The 26,558-nt window shown below is 43.6% G+C and overlaps 1 protein-coding gene across 2 annotated transcripts in view; it reads left to right on the top strand.

Moving 5' to 3' along the window:
• ankhb (ANKH inorganic pyrophosphate transport regulator b) overlaps positions 1-26,558 on the top strand; it is a 180,247-nt gene that overhangs the window by 43,078 nt on the left and 110,611 nt on the right. For both annotated transcript variants that reach the window (XM_078539133.1, XM_078539132.1), the window contains exons 2-4: positions 7,853-8,069; positions 13,637-13,755; positions 24,747-24,830. In XM_078539133.1, coding sequence (XP_078395259.1) covers positions 7,853-8,069; positions 13,637-13,755; positions 24,747-24,830 — 420 coding nt within the window. The remainder of the gene's footprint in view (positions 1-7,852; positions 8,070-13,636; positions 13,756-24,746; positions 24,831-26,558) is intronic.

Genomic DNA, 26,558 nt, shown 5'->3' with positions numbered 1-26,558 from the left:
TCACCCCCACACCCCCAATGGCTGGGCACCACCCAACCCCACCTCCTTGAGAGTTCAGGAATCCACTTGACAGGAAAGAAGGCTGTCATCATCCGCTCCATCCATCTGGTCTTGACAGTTGAGTACTGTGCATCCACATGGCCTTCACGTCAAACACAGTAACACACAGCTTCACTCAGTAATGAGGATAATCTGTGATCTGGAACTCTAAGATCAACTCCAGTTCAGTGGTTCAAAATTGCCCCACCCTCCATTTTACAGGATGCAGTACCACGCAGAGAAATAATTCGTATCGGCAGCAACTTGAACCTCCCCATTCATAGAGATCTTCAAGATCTTCCAACTCGCTATGTGGTTCTACAAAACCCCCTCCGGACACGAATCAACTCCATGACACTGATGAAACCTGAAGGAAAGTTTGGGCAGAAATTACCCTTCCAAATAAACACATTTGTCTCCGTCGCAACATCTCAAAATCTCCCCGAAGCATGTGGACAATGATCAGTAGAATATGGACTGGACATGGCCGGTGTGGCCACTTGATGTACAAATGGCACCTCATACCTTGCCTGGCTGCAAATGCAGAAACCCCAGCCAAACCATGGAGCACATGATAACATCTTGCTCCAGGCTCAAGTTTGAGGGTGACATTCTGTAGTTAACTTGCTCTCCAGGGCATTGGACTGTTTGGGAACTTGACCTTAAAACTGTGACAATGACTTCTGCTCCTAAAGCCATACAAAAAAAGAAGATAATGCCCACATTACTGGTTGGAAGAATTTTCCACGTTTTGATCCACCTACAGTGAAGGTGATAATGTTCCTACACAGAATGTTGTGTGGCTTGACAAGGAATTGCAGAAGATGATGTTGCCATGTGTCTGCTGCCCATTCTTCCAGGTCATTTTATTCGCAGGTTTTGAAGGAGGCTTGGCGAGCTGCTTCAGTGCAACTTGCATATGATGTACACAGTTGCTACTGTGCATTGGTGGTGAAGGAATTGCATGTTTAATGTGATGATGGGTGCCAATCAAGCGAGCTGCTTTGTCCTGGATGGTATTGAGTTTCTTGAGTGTTATTGGAGCCGCACTCATCCAGACAAGCGACGAGTATTCCTTCATACTCCTGACTTACGCCTTGTTGATGGTGGTCAGACTTTTGGAGTCAGGAATTGAGTTACTCATCACAGAATTCCCAGCCTCAGACCTGATCTTGTAGCCATGGTATTTATATGGTCCAGTTTCTGACTCTAGTTTCTGACCTACATTTCTCACCCTCAAACTGAATATGAAATTCTATGTTATGATCACTCTTGGTTAGATGATCCTTTATTATGAGGTCATTAATTAATCCTGTTTAATTACGCTACTAGGTCTAAAATAGACTGCTCCCTGGTTAATGTATTGCCCTAAGAAACTGTCCTGAATACACTCTATGAATGCATCCTCCAGGCTACCTTTGCCAATTTGATTCATTTGTGCTTGCACATGGTTCCCAGGCATGCTCTAATATTTGCGGAAAAATCTGAAAATGACTGCATTAACATCCAATCTTTTTTAAATTCAGTACTCAGTTACACAGGTCTGATACTGGGAGCATCAAAGTCCAGATGCTAAAATCAGAATGAGCACAGGAATTCGAGCTTTGAGGCAGCAGGATCTTTTGCATTATAGGTTGATAACTATTTTGGGAATGAAGAAGAATCAGAATGAATGTAATAAAATTTACGACTTTATTTTTAGAACTAATTTCACATAGTGTTTTGCTCACACCAGCCTAGGCACTTTCAGGGACTTAGGCAGGGGTGTGGTGCTGGCAGAGCGCACTGGAGCACTGCTCCAGCAGCTTGCTCCACCTCCAAGCATCATATTAAGTCATTGTTTCTATATAATGCTGCAAATATGAACAACGCGCCAAAACTACTTTCTGGCGCTGCTGCATTATGTGCCAGTTCCATGCCATCTTTAGTTAGTGTAGGCTGAAGTGACTGTGCGCCAAGTCAATCACACACAGACATTGCAATTAAGCCGTCATTTCGCTATAACGTTGCTTGTATGAATAATGCACCAAAACTACTATTCGGCACTGCCCTCTTGCGCGCTGGTTTCCTGCTATCTTTGGTCAGTGTAGGTTGAAGTGACTGTGCGTGAAGTCAATTATGTGCGGACGTTGCAAGTTATTAATTTTCTGAAGCCTTAAGTTAGGTTGACGCCGCCCATCATTGCTTATTTAGTATCTATGTACCTTGTGTCTTTTCACCGTGGCGCCCAGCCTCTCAACACCTCGAAGCAGCAGGTAACAGCTTATCAAATATAATGGCCTTAAATCCACTTAATCAGTACTCACTGCCGTGCTGAGGGGAGAAAGGCCTCAGCCATAACTCAGACAGAACAAAGCCAAACACGTACAAATAGAGCCCCAAGTAAATAGAGAGAAAAATAAACAACTGAAAAGCTAACTCCCATAATAATTTCCCTGTGTAACTAAAAAGTGAGTCAGCAGCTCAGTCATTTCTTTTGAAACAGTAACTATAGATATAATGTAAAACTAATATAAAATAGAAAGGCAACAGAAAAGATAGGGAGGTTAGTTATAATTTATTTGCTGAAGAGGCCGGAACTCCTGAAGTGTTTGCGGCACAAGCAGCTGCTTCTGTGGTTCATTTCACTCAGTTGAACCTAAATTCATCATGGCAGCCTAAACTGGAAGAATCAGTAGGTAAATCGTATTCTCCTGCATTTTCTTGGGGCTTTTAAACAAAAGGACTAAGAACTTCAAAGTTGGATTACGAATGGCGTTTGTAGCAATTGTCATACCATGGATCCAACCAGAGAGCACGTTTAAAATCTCTCAGACAAAACAGTGTAGAACACAAACTGTTGAACATTCACATCACTGTGCAATGTGTTGCTGAGAAAGCAAACAAAGACACTTTTGGAAAAACCTGTGACAACCTGAACGCATCTCATTTAAAGGCAACATGTGCAGTGTTCTGTTCTGCATACTGCTTAGCTCAAAACAACAGACTTCACTCTGACCACTTTGGCTTGCTGCAACTTCAAAATGAAAATGGTGTTGACATGGGAACTGGGTCACATTCCCACTACGGTGCTGCAGAAATTATTCACCACATAGCTACTGAGATAATTTGCCAACATATCAAAGTGATAAAGGGTAAAGTTTTGATTCTTATTGATGAATCTACAAGCCTAAGCTGCAAAACTACTGCAGCAGTTTACCTGAAATGTGATAGTGATGAGAAGGATGATCCACCATTCATGTTTTTAGATCTGATTAAACATCCAGATCAAAAAGCTGATATAATAGTTAAGTATCTTCTTGGATGTCTTGAGAAACTTGGTTTTGATGACTCCCACCTGAAGCAGCATCTTGTAGCGTTTGCTGGTGATGGAGTGAGTGTTATGCTGGGCACCAAATCAGATGTAACTAACAGGCTTATAGACCGATACCCAGCTCCCTGTTACTTGCTATTTCAACACACCATCCTGTTCTCATGCCCACAACTCCATCCTTGGCCTGCTGAAATGTTCCAGTAAAACCCAGCATAAACTGGAGGAACAGCACCTCATCTTCCGTTTAGTCACTTTACAGCCTGCTGGACTTAACATTGAATTCAACAACTTCAGACCATGAACTCTCTCCTCTATCTTCACCACTTTTTAAATCCATTTTTAAAAAAAAAATTTATTCATTGTTTTATCCCCTTTTTTAAAATCCCTTTTTCTATCCTTTTTCCACAACCGCTGCCCCCTCACCCTGTCTCTCCTCCCCCCCCCCCCCCCCCCCCGGCAAAAGAGTCATCTGTCACTGTTCTATGTTGTTCTTTCAGAATGCTGACCCTTGTTCTACTATTAACACATTCTGCTTTCTTACCTTTATGCCACTATCAGCACCTTCTTTAGTCTTCACCACTACCATTGACATCTTTGTCAATCGCACCTCAGCCCCCAATTGACCTTCTACCCAGCTTTGCCTGCTCCATTCCTCTTAAACAATATAAATACCATCACATTTCTACTTCTCTTTAGCTCTCCACAGATGCTGTCAGACCTACTGAGTTTTTCCAGCATTTTCTGTTTTTATTTCAGATTCCCAGCATCTGAAGTATTTTGCTTTTACAAAAGTAGAGCGGTTACACTTCAGGTTATACAGGGCATTGGTGAGACCACGTCTGGAGTACTGTGCACAGTATTGGCCTCCTTATTTAAGGAAGGATATAAATGCGTTGGAAGCAGTTAAGATAAGGCTTACCTGGAATAGACGAGTTGTCTTATGAGGAAAAAATGGACAGGCTAGGCTTGTGTGCACTGGAGTTTAGAAAAGTAAGAGGCAACTTGATTGAAACATATAAGAAAGATCCTGAGGGGTCTTGACAGGTGGATGTGGAAAAAATGTTTCTCTTCTGGCAGAATTTAGAACTAGGGGTCACTGTTCAAAAATAAGGGATCACCCGTTTAAGACAGAGATAAAGAGAATTTATTTCCCTGAGGGTCGTAAGTCTTTGGGACACTCTTCCTCAAAAGGCGGTGGAAGCAGACTCCTTGAATATTTTTAAAGCAGAGCTAGATAGATTCTTGATAAGCAAAAGGGTGAAAAGCTAACGAGGGTAGTCGGGAATGTGGAGTTGAGGTTACAATCAGATCAGCTATGACCTTATTGAATAACGAAGCAGGCTTGAGCGGCTGAAAGACCTACTCCTGCTCCTAGTTCATATGAATGTATGTAAGTAGCTAGTTCTTAGACCTATTCCCCTGACATCATGTTGGCCCCAAGGGTAACAGATGGCTGCCTGATATCTGGAAGGATCCACACGGTCAAAATCCTCCTGGGGCCTTGCAGACACCATTGACTCCTGGAATGAAGCCTAGAAATGCTAAGAATAAGCTTAGAACAGAGGTGAAGCTGTCATGTTCAAATAAGCAACCAGCAGCAAACTATCTCCTAAACTCTTCACTACTTTCACTGGCAATGCTTCTGACCCTTTTTATCCTGCCCTTGGATGACGTTTGGCAGAATGTGGGCTGCCCGCCTGCCCGTTTTACCCGTGCAATGAGCACAAAATTGCACGGGAGACATAAAATTGGGTTCGTTTGGGCTTTTAAAGGCCTTAAGTGGCCTCGTAATTGATGGCGGACACGGCTCCAACTCCCACGCACACCCACCGACCTGAAGATTGCGCGCGTGCGGGATGACAGTGGTATGCTTGCCCGACATCTTTTCTCGTGCTATTTTACGCCCGATCAGGTCGGGCATGCGCCTACCATGAGGCATAAAATTCTGCCCTAAGAAACTATGTGCTTGATTAGCTGCTCTCTGAACATGCCCTGTCATCTTCAATGATTTATGTATGTATACAGTGAGGTCCCTCTATTCCTGCACCTGCTTTAGAGTTTCTCCCTTTATTTTGTACTGTCTCCATATTCTTCCTGCCAAAATGTATCACCTCATGCTTCTCTGCATTGAACCTCATCTGCCACTTGTTTGCTCAATCCATCAACATGTCTATGTCCTTTTGAAGTTCAAGACTTTCCGTATCACAGTTGACAATGTTTCCAACCTTCGCATCATCTGCAAATTTTGAAATCGTGCCCTGGACACCACAGTCTGGGTCGTTAATATATATCAGGAAGAGCAAGGGTCCCAACACTGACCCCTGAGGAATTTCACTACCGACCTCCCTCCAAACCGAAAACGAACAATTTATCACTACTCTATTTCCTGTACTCAGCCAATTTCCTATTCAAATGCTTACTTTCCCTTTTGTTCCATGAGCTAGAATTTTGCTCACTAATCTGTTGTGTGGCACTGTATCAAATGCCTTTTGAAAATCCATATACACCACATCAAAAAGCATTGCCCTTTTCAACCTTCTCAGGGCAGGATTTTTCAGTCGGTGTGTGGGGGCGGGCCCAACACGCCGACGCATAAAATGACACGCGATGACATCAGGCATATGTCCCGATGTCATCACGCAGTCCCGCGATATTTCACTCGACGGGCGCACGCCGGAGTCAGCTCCACACCCGCTGATATGTAAACTGCCTATTAAGGCCATTGAGAAAGTAATTGATGTAATTGTTAATGCTGCCCATCCAACCTTAAGGTTGGCGGGCAGGCGAAAAGGCCAAGTGACCTTGGCGTTTTTTAGGAAGCCTCATCCACGAGTGGGATGAAGTTTCCTAAAGCTTTTATTAAAGAAATAAAAAAAGTTTTCACAAATATAAAAACATGTCCCATCTCATGTGACACACATGAGGGGACATGTTTAAATAAATTTCTCAACCATTTATTTAACTATTTCAACATCGATTCAATCTCCCTGAGGCAGCCCCGTGCCTCAGGGAGATTGAAGCACTCTTCCGCACACATGCGCGAAAGAGCGCTGGCCCTGACTCTCTCTCCTCCCCCTGCCCGCACAGGTAGCGCTGAGCATTACGGCTCTTGTATTATGCTGGATGGGTCTTAATTGGCCCGCCCATGTAAAATGGCAGTTCGGAGCTGATCATGGGCGGCGATCGGCTCCACGGCTGCTCCTGCCGAGCCCACCTGCCGCCTGAAAAATTCAAGCCTCTTTTATCTACTTAAAATACTCCAAGTTAGTTAAGCATGATTTTCCCTTAATGAATCCATGCTGGCTTTCCTTAATTATCCTGCACTTGCATAAGTGACTATTGATTTTGTCCCGATCTAAGTTTCCCTACCACTGAAGTCAAACTGCCTGGTCTGTAGTTGCCGGCTTTATCCTTGCACCCCTTTTTGAACAAGGGTGTAACGTTCGCAATACTCCAGTCCTCTGGCACCACCCCTGTACCTAAGGAAGACACAAAATATAATGCTGTTTGGTCTCCTTCTTCATTTACATTGAACGTTTTTTGGTCAGTAAACATGGCAGCAGTTTTGTACACAGCAAAACTAAACGTTTTAGTTCCACAGTTTGTACTGTTCCCAGGACAGGCCAGACACCTGTTAATGTGGGCTTAGGACAGGCTTGTGATTAAAGGTGATGGGAGTCCTTGGTCATCCATAGGGCTTGAGGTTAATTGTGCTGTTCAAAAAGCTTGTCTCTCCCTATAGTTTTGTTAATTGGCTGCAGACTGACTTCCTGCACTTTCTTTACCAGCTCAGTCCTCACATACTTGAGGCAGGTAGACACTGTCCTGTGCCTGGCTCGGGTTGGTGTTTCTGGGTAACATCAATTGTCAGTAAAAGTCTGAACCAATAATTACCCCATCCTCAAAAAACAGACAACCAACTTATCTAGCCCTCCGCTTTGATGCCCAATTCCAGTAGTAAATCCATCTTTTAATGGGCAACAGTAAGCACACTTGGCCAATAAATTTAATATCTATCTTCTCTTTGGAGTTATCTGTGAAATTATAGTACGTAAAATTGACTAACATCTAACAGAACAGTTGGCTGCAGCATGCTGTTTTACAAGCCAGATAGCGTGGGGACCAGATAATTTTTTTGTCGCAAATTGAAAGGCTGTTAGCATCAGAATGATGCCTTTGAGGCTTTTCTCATTATCACTTAAATGCTCCATTGTTGTAACAGCAATTATTCACAGCATGTTTGAGAGATGATTCTCTATGCTGCTTCATTCTTGCCAGGGTGGGTGGGTGAATGGTTTATTTTCCTTATAAGTTGAACATGTTACGCGAAATTGATTTTTTTTTTCTCATGTTAAGTTTGTGGGCCATCGTACCATAGTGTCTCTTAGTGTTGCTGGCAAATTCTAAACGATGATGAAACCTATTGAATGTATATTAAAATGTAATTTTATGAATTTCAAACTAAGTGCTTCTTTCCTATCTGCTGTTGTTTCTGAATAGGCATTAAACAGGGGTATAGCAGCTGTTAAAGAGGATGCCATCGAGATGCTTGCTAGCTATGGGCTGGCCTACTCCCTCATGAAGTTCTTCACCGGGCCAATGAGTGACTTTAAGAATGTGGGACTGGTATTTGTTCACAGTCGGCATGATAGAATCAAGGCTGTCCTCTGCATGGTCACAGCTGGTACTGTGGCTGCCATCTTTCACATTCTAATAGGTAACTATCCTATCTTTACATCTGTGACATGATTTGGAAAGTTAGGTGCATGCCAGTTAATTCATTATTAAGTTAAATATCAAATGGTTGATTGAACTTCTCTTTATTGATACTGGGCTGTCTTGCATACTTTTCAGTTTCTTGAAATTTAGCTGAATTCCTTTATCTTCAGTATAACCCAGGACCAGAAATGAATTCTAAGGAAGGAAACACTAATGATATTTCCCAGAACTTGATGACAACAACATCTTATATTTATTTAACACCTTTAACTGAATAAAATGCTCCAAGATGCTTCATAGGTGTGTTATCAAACAAAATTTGACGCCCTAACCATATAATGAGATATTTGAGCAGATTAATAGCTTGATCAAAGAGGCAGGTTTAAAGCAGGATCTGAAAGGAGGAAAGAGAGGTAAACATGCAGAGAGATTTAGGGAAGAAATTCCAGAGCTTTGGGGCCTTAGCAGCTGGAGGCATGGCCAGCAATGTTGGAGTGATTAAAATGGGTTATTTTCATGAGGCCAGAAATGATGGAACACTAACATCTCAGACTGTTGTGGGGCTGGAGGAGATTGGAGCTAGAGAGGGGTGAAGACATGGAGGGATTTGAAAACAAGATTGAGAATTTTAAAATTGAGATATGCTTCACTGGGAACTAGTGTAGGTCAGCTAGCACAAGGGTGATGGGTGAACAGGATTTGGTGTGAATTAGGACGGTAGCAAAACATTTTGACCTCAAGTAGGCCATTCGGCCCCTTGAGCCTGCTCTGCCATTCAATAACATCATGGCTGATTTCTGATTGTGGCCTCAACTCCACATTCTGACTACCCCTGATATGCTTTGCCTCCCTTCTTAGTCGAGAATCTATCTACCTCTGCCTTAAAAATATTCAATGACCCTGCTTCCACTGCTCTCAGGGAAAGAGAGGTCCAAAGATTCACAACCCTTTGAGAGAAGAAATTTCCATGAATTGTGTTTCAGAAACCTGGGTGACTAAAATTGCTTCTGATTGAAGGCAGCTGCATTGTTAAATGTGAAGCTGCCTCCATGAGCCACAAGTGTGAATTACGGTCTGCCCCCATATTCCCCAGCAAAAATAGTGGGTGTCGGGTTCAGGGGGTGGGACTTCTGGATTCTGGGCTCCAGCACCATTTTAGCTAAAGCACAGCTTTGTGAAAATTTGGGCCTCTGTCTCCTTGAAGTTAAACAGGCTCTCACAGTAAGTCAAGGGAGCCACTTATAAGTGTCCCGTTTTCACTGTGTGGGTTATTGAAGGCATGGGAGATCTGTGCGTCTTTCGTTAAATTTGGGAGGCAGCATTAAATCTCGTTGAATTGCATGCAAATTATGTTTAAGTAGGACATTAATTATTTCAATGAACTTCCCGCCACTAATGGGTGAGTTTCCTGTGTCGGGACCTCCCCACCATGCATTTAATGCAGGACAGTTTTCCCACTACCAGAAGTCAGGCGTGCGGTGTCCTGCAGAGATATCAGATATAAATTAAGTAGAATAAAGTCAATAGTGACACAAGAGTTAGGCAAGAGCAGGGAATGAAATTGAAAAGAAGAGTCCTGATGAATCACTTCTCAGGGTACAATGGTTGAACTATGACAGCTTGAAGTTTACTACCCTTCAAGGGATGATGAAAATCTAATTTCTTTCAATTCTTCTGGGAAAGAATTCCTTCTGCCTTGGGCTTAACCCTTTGTTCTCCTTCACCTATTGACATTATTGGTTTCATCTCCTCTGAGCTTGTGTATCCCCTACATCCCCTCATTTCTAAAACTACCTTTACAAAAGCTTTGTCCTTCTTCACTTGTCTGCAGCTTTTGACAGCTTTACCACATCATCCTCCTTTCATGCTGTCCCTGCCATCATCTAGCTGCCTGCGTAGGACTGCATTTGGCTGGTTACATTCTCATTTATCTAATTGTAATCGGAGTATCACCTGCAATGGTTTCTCTTCCTATTCCCACACCATTGCCTATGGTGTCCACCTCCTACTTCCCATCTACATGTTGTTCCACGACAAAATCATGCAAAACCACAGCATCTGTTTTCACACATATGCTTGGCATCATATTTGACCCCAAGATGAGCTTCTGAACACATATTGGTATAATCACTAAGAGTGCCTGTTTCCAGCTCTAAAACATCATTCAATTCCAATCTTGCCCCAACTTGTCTGCTGCTGAAATTCTGATGCATACCTTTGTGACCTCAAGACTTGGCTATTCTAATGGATTTTTGGCTGCTTTCCAATATTCTGCCCTCAATAAATTTGAGGTCAAATTAGCTGGCAGCTCCAGCAGTCCCAGCAACTCCAAGAGCTCAGTAGTGGGCCCTGCTGGGACAGCAACCAGTCCCAAGAAGAAGGCCCAATGGATCCTGGAGTGAGGTAAGTCCGGGGTATTGGGTGGGAAGGGTTTGGCCAGCTTAGGGAGGGGTTGGGTTTTGGAGAGAAGGCGGATAGGAAGGAAGGGGAGTGTGCTCTCTTAGGGGGACTACCCCCATTGCACAGAGGAAACCCCCCAAAAAAAATCCAGCTTCACCTATCCCACCCCTCTTAAACAGTTTATATATCATCATATTTTTGCTTCTCTTTAGAGTCTGAAGAAGAGTCATACGGACTCAAAATGTTAACTTTGTCTTTCTCTCCACAGATGCTGTCAGACCTGCTGAGTTTTTCCAGCACTTTTTGTTTTTGTTTCAGATTTCCAGCATCTGCAGTATTTTGCCTTTATCCCCCCAAAAATTGTGTCCCCTTTCCTTCCCGCCCTTCTTAGAAACTTCTTTAAAAATACAGTCTGTCCACTCCTGCCCGCCTGCCCATATCAACCGTACTACGGCATGGGTAACGTCTCATCGGGGTCAGTTGGCTTGTTAAGAAGTTCAGTTGACCCTCAATTATTTTTAAACATGGTGAGCGAGCTGCCAATTTCAGTGCCCACCCACCTAACGTGTTATGGGGGTGAGCTAGGGGTTGGGTGGGAAGGTAATGGGCTGGGCACCCAAGCTATTTTATATGCCCTTCCGCCAAAAACACACCTGGCGGGGGTATGTAAAATCTAGCCCATAATTTCTTTATCATAGTCTTACATTTTTCTATTTAATTAGTACCACTACAGTCACTGATCACTCTGTACTTTCTTCTCTTATTTCTCCTAGATCAAAGTAACATTTTTAAGAACAACTAAACAATGTTGAGCTATCTGGTATATGTAAATGACCTAGGATGCTTTGACCAGTGTTGGTAGTCAATGTCACTAACAGCCAGAGGCTCTTGTGCTATGTAGGACTCCAGATAAACTCTCTGTACATGCAGACCACTGGTTTCACAAGTATACTTGTCAATTCTGAAATGCTACTTACTAAAAATCTAAATAATTTGATTGAATAGCAAAACGATTCAATACCAAATGCAAATTGTGAGGCAAGTTTAGTTCCAGGAATTTTTTACCTTTTTTTGTATTTCCCTTATCGTTGTACCATTCCAACCGTGCCCCACCACCCTCCTTCCCCCACTTTCTTTCTAGTTCTCATAATGTGTTCTTTAACCAACTTGTGGCCTGTTATGAGTTAAGCACACACTCTGTGAAAGAATACCATAATTATTTAGAACATTAGTTTCACAAAGATCAGTTCCAATTTTGTTCAAACCACACCAATGTGAAAGATCTTTTCTTACTAATTATAATGTCCCTTGTGTGTGCCTTTTTCTTCATTTCCTTCTTTTTCTCCTTCTCTCTTTTCTCTTTTTTTCCCCTCCCCTTCCTCCCATAAGATGAGGAGTGTGGAAGGATGCTGCAGTGTCGAACAAGTTTCAACTACATAATCACTATAAACTTTACAGTCAGTGTTAAAAGGCATTACTATCACTGAGTGCTCCACCATCACTATCATGGGAATAACCATTGACCAGATACTTTGGACCAACTATATAAATATTGTGGCCACAGAAGCAGGTCGGAGGCTGCAGTGAATAACTCACTTCCTGCCTTCCCAAATCCTGTCCACCATCTACAAGGCACAAATTAGGAGTGTGATGGAATACTATCCACTTGCCTGGATGAGTGCAGCTCCAACAACACTCAAGAAGCTCAACATCATCCAGGACAAAGATTGATTGACACTCCATCCTTTCGCTCCCTCCACCACCGATGCACAGTGGCAGCAGTGTGCACCATGTACAAGATGCACTGCAGCAAATTGTCAAACTTCTTTCGACAGCACCTTCCAAAGCTGCAGCCTCTATCACCTAGAAGGACAAGGGCAGCAGACACATGGGAACGCCACCAGCTGCAAGTTCGCCCTGCCCGACAAACCACACACCACCTGACTTGGAACTATATCACCGTTTAATTGTCGTTGGGTCAAAATCCTGGAATTCCCTTCTTAACAGCACTGTGGGTATGTGCACACCACATGGACTGCAGCAGTTCAAGGAAGTGGCTCACCAACACCCTGAGAACAATTAGAGATGGGTAATAACTGCCAATGATGTTGCCATCACATGAATGAATAAAAAAATACATTTTTGAAAGCGCTAGCAGATGCAGGTTTTGTATATTTCTTGGGATCTGGCTTTAGATGCCAACCCAAACTGATAAGGTGAAAATCTCTGCTTTTTGAAGGGTTATAATGAGTTTGGAATGTGTTGCACACAGTTCTAGTGGATGCTGATCCACAACATAAAACACATCACAATACATGAGTTAGTACAAAATTCAGTCTTGTTGGAGGCCACAAGGATGGGTATTGTGCAAAATAGAAAAAATCAGATGGGCAGAATAGAGATTAGCATTTAAAGCACTTTCTTCTCTCTACCACTGGCCACGCTACTCCTGACCTGACTGATCCTGAATGTCTTAAATAGGATAAATCTCCATTCCACAATACTGATTGTCACTGGCCTTCTCTAAACGTGAATGTTTACCAAAAAAACTTACTCATTCTTAGCTGTGATCTAAACTAAAGCATTTAATATTTTGCTGATTTAAAGTTGTACTTTCATTGTACTGTCGTAAACTGTGTCAAAAGTTAGGTAGCCAGGTGGTGAAGGATGGAGCTTAGTCTTTATTTACTTACAAGTTTTTATCTACAGAGACACACATTGCATAGCATGCACCTCCAACAGAAAAAACCTTTCAGCATGTGAGTGAGCCCCCAACCATCTGAACAATCATCAACCCACCATCTGAATACAATTAACACCCAAATGATAGACACTTAATAAATGAAAACTACCTGGTTTGAATCTGCATGCTGAAATGGTATATATAGGAGTGAACTATTGATCAGTCTGTCTCCTTTCCTGTAGGATAATCTTTAGATAATGATTCCTGATATGCGTCAGCATGTACCTACTTGAAAAATGTTGGCTATATAGCTTTAGGCACATTTGAACTTAATTGGTGGAGTTTACTGCTACCTTACAGCATTGAAAAGATTTGAATTTAAAATGGGGATATGGAGAAACCTGTATCATATATCAATCACCTGTTAACTATGACAATTGATCATGCTCAATTTTATCGTTTTTTTTCTGTTCTATTTTCAGCATATACAGATCTGGGATATTATATCATTAACAAATTACATCACGTGGATGATTCTGTGGGAAGTAAAACGAGAAAGGCCTTCCTCTATCTGGCTGCCTTCCCGATGCTGGATTCATTGGTAATCTAAGATATGATTTTGGTTTTTGATGAATATACCCGTGTTCCCTCAGCTTTTGTTTCCTACAGTTGTAGATTAATATATTAATATTGGTCTTTTATATGAGCTTGATATTATTAATGGAATTTAGAAATGACAGTTCTCTGCTTCAGCGGGTGGCGAGATCCAGGGCTGCATTTTGCTGGTGGTGGCCAATTAAGTAGCCGCTGCCCAATTAGTGGTGACCATTGTTGAGGCTGCAACTGCAAGGAGAAGGCATCTCAATGGGTGGGTGCCCTCAAAAATAGTTAAGTGGGGTTGAGGGACACCAGGGTCAGACAGGCAGATCCTAGTGATAGAGGGAAGGTGGGGCTGGGGATCACTGAGTGGCAGTGGTGCATTGCTGCGAGAGCAGCCATTGCCACAGGGGACCCTCCGTGCCATGGAGTGCCTATAAAGGAAGGTCTTCCCTCCAGAACCAGCTGGGAATCGACCAGGTTTCACTGGGCAGTTTTTCCACATGGCTCTGGGCCCTTATGACATGGGCAAAGGTACCACTGAGGCGGAAAGTGGCCCATAATCCGCCATCTGGTGGACGACCGATTTGCCAACTTTCCCACTGTTTGCAAAGTGGCATGGTAACGGGAAGACTTTGGGAATCCCTGGTCCTAGCACACCATTTTGCCAGCCTTCCCATTTCCCAATGGACCTGGAAAATTCCAGCCCTGTTTTTAACTCTGCCATGGGTGTGTATACAATACTGCTAGCTGCACCACAATGGGTTAGTTTCCATTTCTTAAACCGTATCAACTAAAACGAATTAGGGCTGAATCACATGCAAACATTACTTTAAACATGTGCAGCACTTACAATTCATGCCTTTTTCCAATTAAACTTTGTGTGTTTTGATACCAAAGGGAAAGTGGTTATAGTCTGCTGCACGCTACACATCTAGTCATTCTGAAGAAGCCTTTGCGACACAGAAGAGCATTTTAGTACTCCGACAAGGGGTGATAAAGAGCTACACATTTATGGTTGAAACTAGCTACAGTGCCTTTTAAACTCAACTATCAATAAATAGTTTTTCTGTTCAAAAGTACATCAGGAAATATTGGGTCATTAGCAGTGACCCACATTTCGTAACATCATTTTCAATGTGATATTCACATCAGTACTAAAATCCCAACTTCCTACTTGAGCACAAAACTGTTACTTTTATGGGGAGGATTTTCCCCCTTGTTGGGCGGGTCTGGCGGGCAGGCCAGGGAGTGGCCACACAATGCTCTGCCGCCCACAATCGGGCCCCGACCACGATTTCACACTGGCTGGCCAATTAACGGCCAACCAGTGTGAATCACGCGCTGAAACACTTAACACTGCCTGGGTGGAGGGGGGGAGGAGGGCGAGCGCGGAAATCAGCACACGCGCACACGCACGGGTGTGCTCAGTGAAAGCTCCCTGAATGCGCAGAGCTGCCTCAGGGAGCTGAAGATTTCAAACATTAAAAATAAAGATTTTAAAATTAAGGTAAACATGTCCCCTCATGTGACTCTGTCACATGAGCAGGGACATGTTAGAAATGAGATTTAAAATTTTTTATTTTATTTTTAATTAACATCGGAAACCTCATCCTGCCCATGAATGAGGTTTCCTCAAAAATCCAAAGGCCGCTTGGCCTTTTCGCCCACCCGCCTACAATAAGGTTGGACGGGCAGGGAAAATTCACTTTATTTAATTTACTAATGTTAACCTCAGCCAAGATAGTTACTAGGACCCTTGTGTGATGGCAGGGAGATGCATCAAAGTCTTTATTGGGAGTGAATGCTGAATATAGTTGTAACCCTTATTGTTTGCAGGGCAACCTTGTATGAGAACTGCTCAGCAGCCTGAAGGGATAGCTGTAGTTGTGTATCCTAAGTGGCAGTGCCAAAGCATAAGACCTGATAAGATGATGATATCTCCAATCATGAGCTGTAGTTTCTCATTAAGGTGCCCATGATTGCATCAAGTGGTTTGAGGCGACATTTGCACTGAAAATTCAGGTTTCACCACTGACTTTTCCAGAGATCGTGGCCTGGTGAATCATAAGAGTTGAAGGTGCAAGTACTAATGCAGAACTTACTGTTGATGTGACTGGTTTTAAAAGCAAAATACTGCGGATGCTGGAAATCTGAAACAAAAACAAAAATAGCTGGAAAAACTCAACAGGTCTGACAGCATCTGTGGAGAGGAATACAGTTAAAGTTTTGAGTCTGAATAACTCTTCATCAGAACTAAAGAAAAATAGAAATGAGGTGAAATATAAGCTGTTTGAGGTGGGTGTGGGACAGGTAGAGCTGGATAGAGGGCCAGTGATAGGTGGAGGCAAAGGAGAGATTACCAAACATGTAATTTTCCAATAATTTATCATTTTTAAAATATATATTTTTTTATTATATATATTTTTCTTTTCCCACCTATTTCTATTATTTTTAAATGTATTTCCATCCATTGTCTTACCTCCACCTTTTAGCCTATTTCGATCCCTTCCCCTCACCCCATCCCCACCAGGGCTATCTGTCACTTGCTCGTCCTGCTTTCTACCCTTAATTTCATCATTAGCACATTCCTTAGCTAATATCACCACTGTCAACACCCCTTTGACATTTTGTCTTTGACATCTTTGGCAATCTCTTCTTTGCCTCCACTGGCCCTCTATCCAGCTCTACCTGTCCCACCCCCCTCAAACAGCTTATATTTCACCTTATTTCTATTTTTGCTTAGTTCTGATGAAGAGCCATTCGGACTCGGAATGTTAACTGTATTCCTCTCCGCAGATGCTGTCAGACCTGCTGAGTTTTTCCAGCTATTTTCGTTTTTTGTGACTGGTTTTAAATCCCTTTCTGTGCAATGGCACTAAGGCACAGGAGGAATGTGGCCATCCCCTGTTGCGTGTGCCTTACTCCTCCTGGAATCTTGTGGCTATCAATGTGTCACGTGCACGTTTTCCACATGGTGCTCCTTCCATGGCATCATCGGGTGGATGCTGACCCTCATCTCTCTCTTCAGGTTCCTGGCCTTCCTGCTCTTCATCATCTGAGAAGATCTCAGCCTCCTCCATTTCTCCCTCTAACAAGGGATCCCCCTTTGAAGTGCCAGGTTGTGAAGGGTGCAACAGATCACTACAATGCAGGAGACCTTCTCTGGAGTGTACTGCAGAGCCCCACCTGAGCAGGCCAAACATTGGAAGTGCATCTTCAGGATGCCAATGGTCTGCTAGACTATGGATCATGTGGAGCTATGTACGTCATTGTACCTCTTCTCCAAGGCACCCTTAGGACAATGCACGGGTGTCATGAGCCATTGTTTGAGCAGGTACTCCTTACCCTCAAGCAGCTATCCCTGTATTTGCTGAGGTACTTCGAATATGTGAGGCACCTGGGAGTGGCTCAGGATGAATGAGTCATGGCAACTCTCAGGGTACATGGCATAGACATGCATTGTGTGCTTCTGATGATCACACATCAGCTGAATGTTAATGGTTTCCAGTTGATGAACATTAGGGGCTGATGCCATGGAGCCTTCAAAACCACGTGTGCAGTCGATCACACCCTGCACTCTAGGGAAGCCAGAGATAGCTACAAAGCCATTAAACCTAGCATAAAAGCAAAAAACTGCGGATGCTGGAAATCCAAAACAAAAATAAAAATACCTGGAAATACTCAGCAGGTCTGGCAACATCTGCGGAGAGGAACACAGTTAACGTTTTGAGTCCGTGTGACTCTTCAACAGAACTAAGTAAAAATAGAAAAGAGGTGAAATATAAGCTGGTTTAAGGGGGGGGGTGGGACAAGCAGAGCTGTATAGAGGGCCAGTGATAGGTGGAGATAGCCAAAAGATGTCATAGACAAAAGGACAAAGAGGTGTTGAAGGTTGTGATAATATCTAAAGAATGTGCTAATTAAGGGTAGAAAGCAGGACAAGCAAGGTACAGATTGCCCTAGTGGGGGTGGGGTGGGGTGAAGGGAAGGGATTGAAATAGGCTAAAAGGTAGAGATAAAATAATGGATGGAAATACATTTAAAAATAATGGAAATAGGTGGGAAAAGAAAAATCTATATAAATTATTGGAAAAAAAAAGGGGGATCGGAAAGGGGGTGGGGATGGAGGAGAGAGTTCATGATCTAAAATTGTTGAACTCAATATTCAGTCCGAAAGGCTGTAAAGTGCCTAGTCGGAAGATGAGGTGCTGTTCCTCCAGGTTGCGTTGAGCTTCACTGGAACAATGCAGCAGGCCAAGGATGGACATATGGGCATGAGAGCAGGGTGGAGTGTTGAAATGGCAAGCGACAGGGAGGTCTGGGTCATGCTTGCAGACAGACCGAAGGTGTTAACCCATTAAACCTAGCAGCCTGGCTATCTTCATCAACAGTGAACCTCACATATTGATGAGCCTTCCTGGATAGGGCAGCTGACACACCCTCGATGCATTTATGTGTGGCAGCATGCAAGATGCTGCACAGTTCCCCTGTGGATCCCTGGAATGATCCACAGGCAAAGAAATTGAGTGCGGCAGTGACCTTCAAGGCTGTTGGCAGGGAATAGCCTTCCAGTCCCCGGGGTGTTAGATCCTCCCCGTGCAGGTGACAGATGTGATCCACCAGATCTCTGGACAAGGGCAGATGTGCATGGCATTGTCTCTCGCTCATCTGCAGGTAGGAGAGTTTTCTCTGGTAGACCCTTGGTCGAGCGCGTCACCTCTGTTCCCTGCATTCCCAATTTTCACATTCCGTGTGTTTAAAACTAAAGTGGAGCGACTGTTTTGTGAGACCAATGACTCCTGCAGTCTATCTTTAAAGCAGTACAAATGGCCAATGGCTCCAATGGAACCTTCTCAAGGAGATCTTCAACTTTTACCTCAGCTCCAGCTTTATTTCAGTGTTTTGAGTGCAAGCAGGTTGAGGCTGCCCCTTGAAATGGGGCCCCTAGTGCAGCCCTGGGAACTTCCCACACTGACTCTGACCCCTCCCGTCCAGATTATTTTCCAGTTTCAATTTCTGACTACACCATAACTTCAACTAGACAAGATGGTGGTGTTCAGATACTACTTCAAGACCAGCTTTGACACTCCTCCTGTGACTATCACTGCACCTCCAATCTTCCTGGAGCCCCATGGTGTGCAGGTAGAGATGCCTTCCATTGTTCTCCAGCCTCGCTCAATAATCCTGGATCACATAGTCATTATGGTCGATATTCCGACCCTCCCACTTGAACCCATGACTGTAGATGTCCCAATGCCCACTGTGGACCTCACCCCTCCCCATCTTAACATTGTGTGCATGGTCACGGGCAGAGAAGGCCCCTCTCCCCAGTCCCAGCCCGGAAAGTTTCACAAACCCCCCTCTGTATTATGTTTTCCCCTTTTACATGCTGAAAATGCCTCCCTAATCCTGACCATCCCACCTGCAGCCCATTACTAAGACAGACAGGCCCATGGCCAGCAGTATTCAAACTGTTATCCATGCCTTGCACACCAAGCTGTGCATTTTCCCAATTGCGCACACAGTCATTGCCGCTCCCTGGAGTGGTACTACAACGTGTGAGCCATGTAACATGGCCTGCAAAGCCCTAGGACTGATTTTACTCTGGCACCCTGACTACTTGGCCCCAGACCAGGGGCTATGACTGTCTTTCTGTTTGCTCTACCATTCCTTCCAGACTACTGACAACACATTGTCCCTCCTTCCAGAATGGTTCAAGGTGTGAAGGAATTTAGTGACTAGGTTAGGTTGGAGAAGTTGAGGGTTCTCCTTGGAGCAAAGGAGATTGGGAGATTTGATAGAGCTGTACAAGATTTTGACAGGTTTTGATAAGGGAGTCAAAGAAAAACTGCTCCCATTAGCTGATCATATTAGGACCAGGGGACACGGATTTAAGATTTTGTGCAGGAGATACAAGGGGATGTGAGGAAGAACGTTTTTACACATCAAGTGGAAGCAGAGACGAAAAGTGATTTCAAAAGAAAATTGGATGGACTGCTGAGTGAAATAAAGCTGCAAGACTACAGGCTGAATGTTACTGACTGGATTGCTCTACAGAGAGCCGGCATGGAATCCATGGGCCGAATACCATCTTTCTATCACAGGGAGCCTCAGCTATACTTCTCATTTGCATCACTATTTCATGGGAAGTTCTGTACAAACCTACTGAAATGAAGGCACAGAGTACTTGCCGCTTCTTGACCTTCAGTTTCTGGTCCACCACCAAAATGGGGTTGGTATGCTGTCTCAAATGCAGGCGACTTGTGCCTGCAACAGTCAGTCCTTCAGCAATTTTGGAATCTGGGATAATGCCCAAAGGAGCTAAAGGACAAGGCAGTCCTTTTCAATGGTTATAAAGATTAAATGGAGGCACATAGAATGAACTCCAGATTTACTGCATAAAAACTCTAGCTGATTTGCATTAACACCACTTCTGCACAGTCTCAGTGTTGGTGTCAAACACCAAATTCCTTATATAAAAACAGGAAATGCTGCAAAAAGTCAGCAGGTCTGGCAGCATCTGTGAAGAGAGAAACAGAGTTAACGTTTCGTATCCGCTAACGTAAACATTAACTCTGTTTCTCTCTCAACAGATGCTGTCAGACCTGCTGTTTTTCCAGCATTTTCCGATTTTATTTCAGTATCTTGCTTTAACCTTATTTCTTATAATGATGGTTGTGGCAGTCTTCCATCTCACAGGATGATGTTTGTGTCATGGTGACCAACTCTGTGTTAAGCATTTCCTGGTGTGGCTCAGGAGCCCCACCCTAGCATGGCAGTCTCTGCTGCATTTGCTGCAGAGGAAGACATTCACACACAATCACAGTGCAGAAGAGGCCCTTCGGCCCATGGAGTCTGCACTGACAGGTGAGAAACACCTGACCTACCTAACTAATCCCATTTACCAGCACTTGGCCCATAGCCTTGAATGTTATGACGTGCCAAGTGCTCATCCAGGTACTTTTTTAAAGGTTGTGAGGCAACCCGCCTCCACCACCCTCCCAGGCAGTGCATTCCAGACTATCACCACCCTCTGGGTAAAGAAGTTTTTCCTCACATCCCCCTCTAAACCCCCTGCCCCTCACCTTAAACTTATGTCCCCTTGTGACTGACCCTTCAACTAAGGGGAACAGCTGCTCCCTATCCACCCTGTCCATGCTCCTCATAATCTTGTACACCTCGATCAGGTTGCCCCTCAGTCTTCTCTGCTCCAACAAAAACAACCCAAGTCTATCCAACCTCGCTTCATAACTTAAATGTTTCATCCCAGGCAACATCCTGGTGAATCTCCTCTGCACCCCCTCCAGTGCAATCACATCCTTCCTATAGTGTGGCGACCAGAACTGCACAAAGTATTCCAGCTGTGGCCTCACCAAGGTTCTATACAGCTCCAACATGACCTCCCTGCTTTTGTAATCTATGCCTTGATTGATAAAGGCAAGTGTCCTATATGCCTAACATGCCCCTCCGCCTTCAGAGATCTATGGACGCACACGCCAAGGTCCCTTTGTTCCTCAGAACTTCCTAGTGTCATGCCGTTCATTGAATACTTCCTTGTCAAATTACTCCTTCCAAAGCGTATCACCTCACACTTTTCAGGGTTAAATTCCATCTGCCACTTATCTGCCCATTTAACCATCCTGTCGATATCTTCCTGTAGCCCAAGACACTCAACCTCACTGTTAACCACCCGGCCAATCTTTGTGTCACCTGCAAACTTACTAATCCTACCCCCCACATAGTCATCTATGCCATTTATATAAATGACAAATAATAGGGGACCCAGCACAGATCCCTGTGGTATGCCACTGGACACTGGCTTCCAGTCACTAAAGCATCCTTCTGTCACCACCCTCTGCCTCCTATAACTAAGCCAATTTTGAATCCACCTATCAAAATACCCTGTTATCCCATGTGCATTTGCCTTCTTTATAAGTCTCCCATGTGGGACCTTGTCAAAGGCTTTGCTGAAATCCATATAAACTACATCAACTGCGCTACCCTCATCTACACACCTGGTCACCTCCTCAAAAAATTCAATCAAATTTGTTAGGCATATCCACTGTCCTGTTTTCTCTGGCTCCCCTTCTCTGCCAAATGAGCTTTACATTTCTGCTAGCCTTTTCCAATGCCTTTCCAAACATTCAGCTTTTAGAGGCCACGACCATCAGTGACTGTTTCTCAGCTGTCAATATCCATCATCTTCGTATCTCACTTGTGGAGCGTCCTTGTAATGGAGGAATGGCCACCCAGCAGGTGGTGATCCAGTGGTCAATTCACCACACAAAAGGTCATTAGGTTAATGGCCACCATCCATCCAATAAATGTGGCCGAGCCAGCACAAGCATTGTTGGCTTAGCAATGAGTGTATGCTGTTGGAATTTGCATGCTCCAGGACCTCTGAACGGGTGACCTTGTCTTGCAAAGTGATACCAAGAATACATCTGATACGACCTAATTCGTACCAAATTATTAATGCTATAGATAGGAATTTAGCATTAGTACTGTACAAAAGGTTGTGCTCCACTGGTGCTGAGCATACATAACAAGTAGTTATCAATAGCCAGTGAGAGTAATGTTTATTTTTGGTGCATTATACACTGTCTGTTGTCTCCAAAGTAACCTCTTGAAGATTGGCGCCTGATGGGTGCCTGCATCACAACCATTGTGCGAAGGGGGCAGGTTGACAGCAGGGGGTGCATAAAATTGGGTGCCATGGCAGCAGTGATGTGCCCATTGCCTGCCCACACATGAATTTACCCATGGCGGAAAAGGGGGTTGGGCAGCCTGCCAACCCTCTGGGCAATTGAGACCTCTTCCTACTAATACTTGGATTTTGCCCATGGCACAAGGATGCTGGGCCTGCAGTCCCAGTAGTGGCCACTGCTCCCAGTGTTGCTCGGACTAGAGAGTTACTGGCCACTTGATTGGCCAGCAGCTCTCAAAGTTCCCCACAAATGTGGGCAGAGATCCCGCCTCAAGCCAATTAACAGCCCAAAGGCTGTTAAGTAGCTGCCGGGAGTCCCAACCAAGTGGAGGCAGACTCACTCCCAGCTTTTCAGCCAGAGGGCAAGGCCACTGCCTCCACATAAAATTCCAGCAATTTTTCTGATCGGGTGCCATCATAAGAAATAAGAGAGCAAAACGTAACCCCTGCTCAACTGCATCTCTCCATCCCTGAAACTCCACAGAACATCTTACAAATAGAAATAGATTGCAATACTGTAATCATACTTCTGTCTTTAGGTGACATTTATGATATTCTCTGATCCCTTGTGAAAATCACTCAGTGGCTCCTGATTATTTATCCCCTCTGTAAATATTTCCATTGTGCAAATGCAATGCAAAATTTTGCAAATGCAAAATTAATTCCTTTCATTTGATTTGTACTACAAAATACATTTCTAAGGTAAGAATGTTAACTGGGTGTACTTGTCCGGGGATGGACAGAATGGATTGTACCCTATTAGTTCCAGTACACTCGCAATACAGGTGCAAGGGAAAACACACACCTGAAGGTATTTAAAATCCTGCTATACCTTGTTAAGCATCATTGAGGACTTGCTAAAAAATAATTTTGTGCTATGCAAGAGGATTTCTTTTATTGAACCAGCATTTCTAAGAACACAATCCACAAGTTGGCTTGCTTGACAACCATGAGAAGCTATTTTATCCTATGCCCGCTCATTAAGAAGTGTATGCATTTATAAGATAAATTAGTTCAGTTTAATACATTTCTTCAGTAGATTAAATCTAAATATATAAGCAGATTTGAGATGGAGCCCTGGAATTATTTACAATACAAACAGAGCTGAGATCACCACTGGTTTGAACTCAGTGCTGTAAATTTTTTAAAATTCAATAACGGGATGTGAGTGTCGCTGGCTAGGCCAACATTTATTGCCCATCCCCAAGTGGAACTGTTGTTCTTACAAACAGTAGGCACATATTTGACAAGATGATGTATTCTCTATTCTGCTTTGGCACAGAGCCATGGCCTATCTTCTAAAGGCGCTATTACCTAGAAATCATTTCTCTGAAGTGACTCACTTTTCATTCTGAGAACATGTGATGAAACTTTATGTAACTCTGAATTTTGACAGGTTCAGTAATTGGGACAGTTAGGAGTGAATGAGTTTCGCATTATGGTATTTGGAATCTGTGGCCTTGATTGCTACAGAGTACACATTTCATACAAACTTTCACAGTTTAGGAAAGATAAATGATCTTGCCCCATTAAACAGAGATTTATTGAGTTTCAGTATTACAGCATTCACATAACACTTTAACAGGATTGAACTCATGATCTGTTTAGCTTTGTTTTTTCTCCTTCCTTTAGCAGTTTCTTTCCCTCATATATAGTAGGATATGATTTCATGGGTATTTTCCAAGACGTCACCTGGCCTTTCGTATGTACTGGTGTGCTAGTTGAATGTGAGATGCATCACATGAAAGCTCAGCCCTGCCCTCACCTGACATTCTCACACCTGTACTTTATAACCTGCAGGCACAGAAATTCTGATTTCTCCTCTATTTATTCATTTCTTCCTGAAGATAATGCAGTCTGTCCTGCAGTGCCTTCAAAACGGGGAGGGAAGGTTTGAGGCTGAGCCCTCAGCTGGCTAGAGGGTGCATTGGCAATGTCCTCTGAACAGCCCTCTTAATTTGAGGCGGGAGAACAATAAGATTAAGGAAAAAATATAGCAAGAAAATAAAGGAAGTCTTGCTTTCCTCCTCTTTTCCCCTGCCATAAAAAAACACAGTATTAAAAAGAAAATTTTTGACGGCTTTTCTGTAGCTCTGAGCAGAACAGCTTTACATAAATGGATATTGCTCTGCCATTGGCATCAGTGGGAATTCATGGTTCCGCCATTGTTTGAATGTATAAACTGTTTTTACTTTTAAATAAAAACACCCTGGAAACTCATTATATATTAGTGATATTAAATGGAATTGTTACCTGAATGAATTGTTTTTAACATTTTTTTTTAGGCTTGGACCCACGCTGGTATTCTGTTGAAGCATAAATACAGTTTATTGGTGGGCTGTGCCTCAGTTTCAGATGTCATTGCTCAGGTAAGATATCATTGATTTGTGTTCTCAAGGATGGTGGGGAGGAGTGGAGAGGGAGGAGGTGTAAGGGTTTTATGCTTATGGTCTGTATCCATGCGTTTCTAGGAAAACATTCAATACTTTGCAATTTTTCCTGCAATTTCTTCATTTTTTTTGGTATACATGCGTTAAAGGTGGGGTGGGGGTAAAGTACGAAAAAAAAGTCATAAGAATTTCAGTTATACTTTGCTAGACAGCTGACCAAACATAAATATTTTGTAACTCAGTGATGTACTCTGAATTCTACATGTGACTTGTCGTACTATTGTATTCTAGGAACATGGGCCAGCATCTTCCAGTCGGCGAGTGGGGGCGGGGCCCGCTCGCCGACGCGTAAAATGATGCAGGGTTACGTCGGGTGGTCATCCCAACATCACCCCGCGTCATTTAGATTTTCAGTCCAGCGTGTAGCTGAATTGGCTGCGCGCCCGCCGAACTGTCAATGGCCTATTAACTTTTGAATCAGAGCCGATCTCCCTGAGGCAGCACTTTGTGATTCCCGGCTGAGGGAATCGCTCCCCCGCCCGCACAGGGAGCGCATAGCACTTCCTGGTGGACGTCACGCTGGGCGGGCCTTAATTGGCCCGCCCATCTAAAATGGGGGTGACAATCGGAGGCGTGTCCGCCTGCGCCAGCTCCCACACCCCCCCCCCCCCCCCCCCCCCCCCCCCACAATGGGGGGAAGATGTTGCCCATGAAACTGTCATTTTAAAATAGTAAGAAACGGGTTATTGCATATAAAATCCAGGAATCTTATTGATGTGGGAATGCTGTTTTTAATCCATCTGTGGCTAATGAATGTTTTATTAAAGAAAATTCTGTAGAATAATGCAGTAAAATCTGAAGGCATAACTGATTAATGTTGAACACTTGCATTATGTAACAAATTACTGAAAAAAGAGACTGTCATCTTACATTCTTCAGGGCACTCACAAGAATACCGATGTAAGGAGGAATAGAAAAACTTATACTGTATGTGAAGAGAGTGCTGATTGGTTGGCGAGAAGCATTGCCATGGCAAATGTACCATTGATGGTGACTGACAGTTAACTGCCAAGCATCATTTGAAATTTAAACCAGGCAGCATGACCCTGATTGGTCAAGGCATTGCCCTGAGGAATAAGTCAATGAATGGCTATTTTGTTTAGCTGAAACAGGCGCAGTGTATGTACATGTTCTTTCTGTCTGCAAAGAACATGGCCCTGTGCATTAATATATGTAACTTCCAGTACATGCAACTGCAGCACATTGCCAGCCTGACTGACAATCTTAAATTGGTTGTCAGCGTAATTCTTAACACACTGAGGATTATTTAGCAAATGTTGTCCAATCACGGAATCACATCTAAAGTTGGATACTGTGTTTTGAGTTTTGCAAGCACGGGCTGGTTGGATATGGTCTGTACCCTGCCTGTTGTGAACAGCGCCTGGGACACGCTGTTTAATACAATCTACCAGTCTTTGGGATGTATGGCCTACATACCTAGCATCACACTGGCACTGAAATTCATATACCACGTCACACATTTCTGTGATAGGCAGAATGTTGTTTCGACTTGACAGCAGCATCCTGTTATTGGCGAATACAATTCGTGTTGCTACTGCATAGTAACAGCGTGGAGCAGCTAGTTTCACCTGTTGCTCAAACATTTGAGATACCTTGCCCTTCCAGGGTTCTCTGAAGTGGACTGGG

Source organism: Cetorhinus maximus, chromosome 3 (genome assembly GCF_964194155.1).
Source record: "Cetorhinus maximus chromosome 3, sCetMax3.hap1.1, whole genome shotgun sequence".
NCBI classification, from domain to species: Eukaryota; Metazoa; Chordata; class Chondrichthyes; order Lamniformes; family Cetorhinidae; genus Cetorhinus; species Cetorhinus maximus.
Note: the sequence above shows the minus strand (reverse complement) of the source record. Positions and strands in the feature narration are given on the sequence as shown.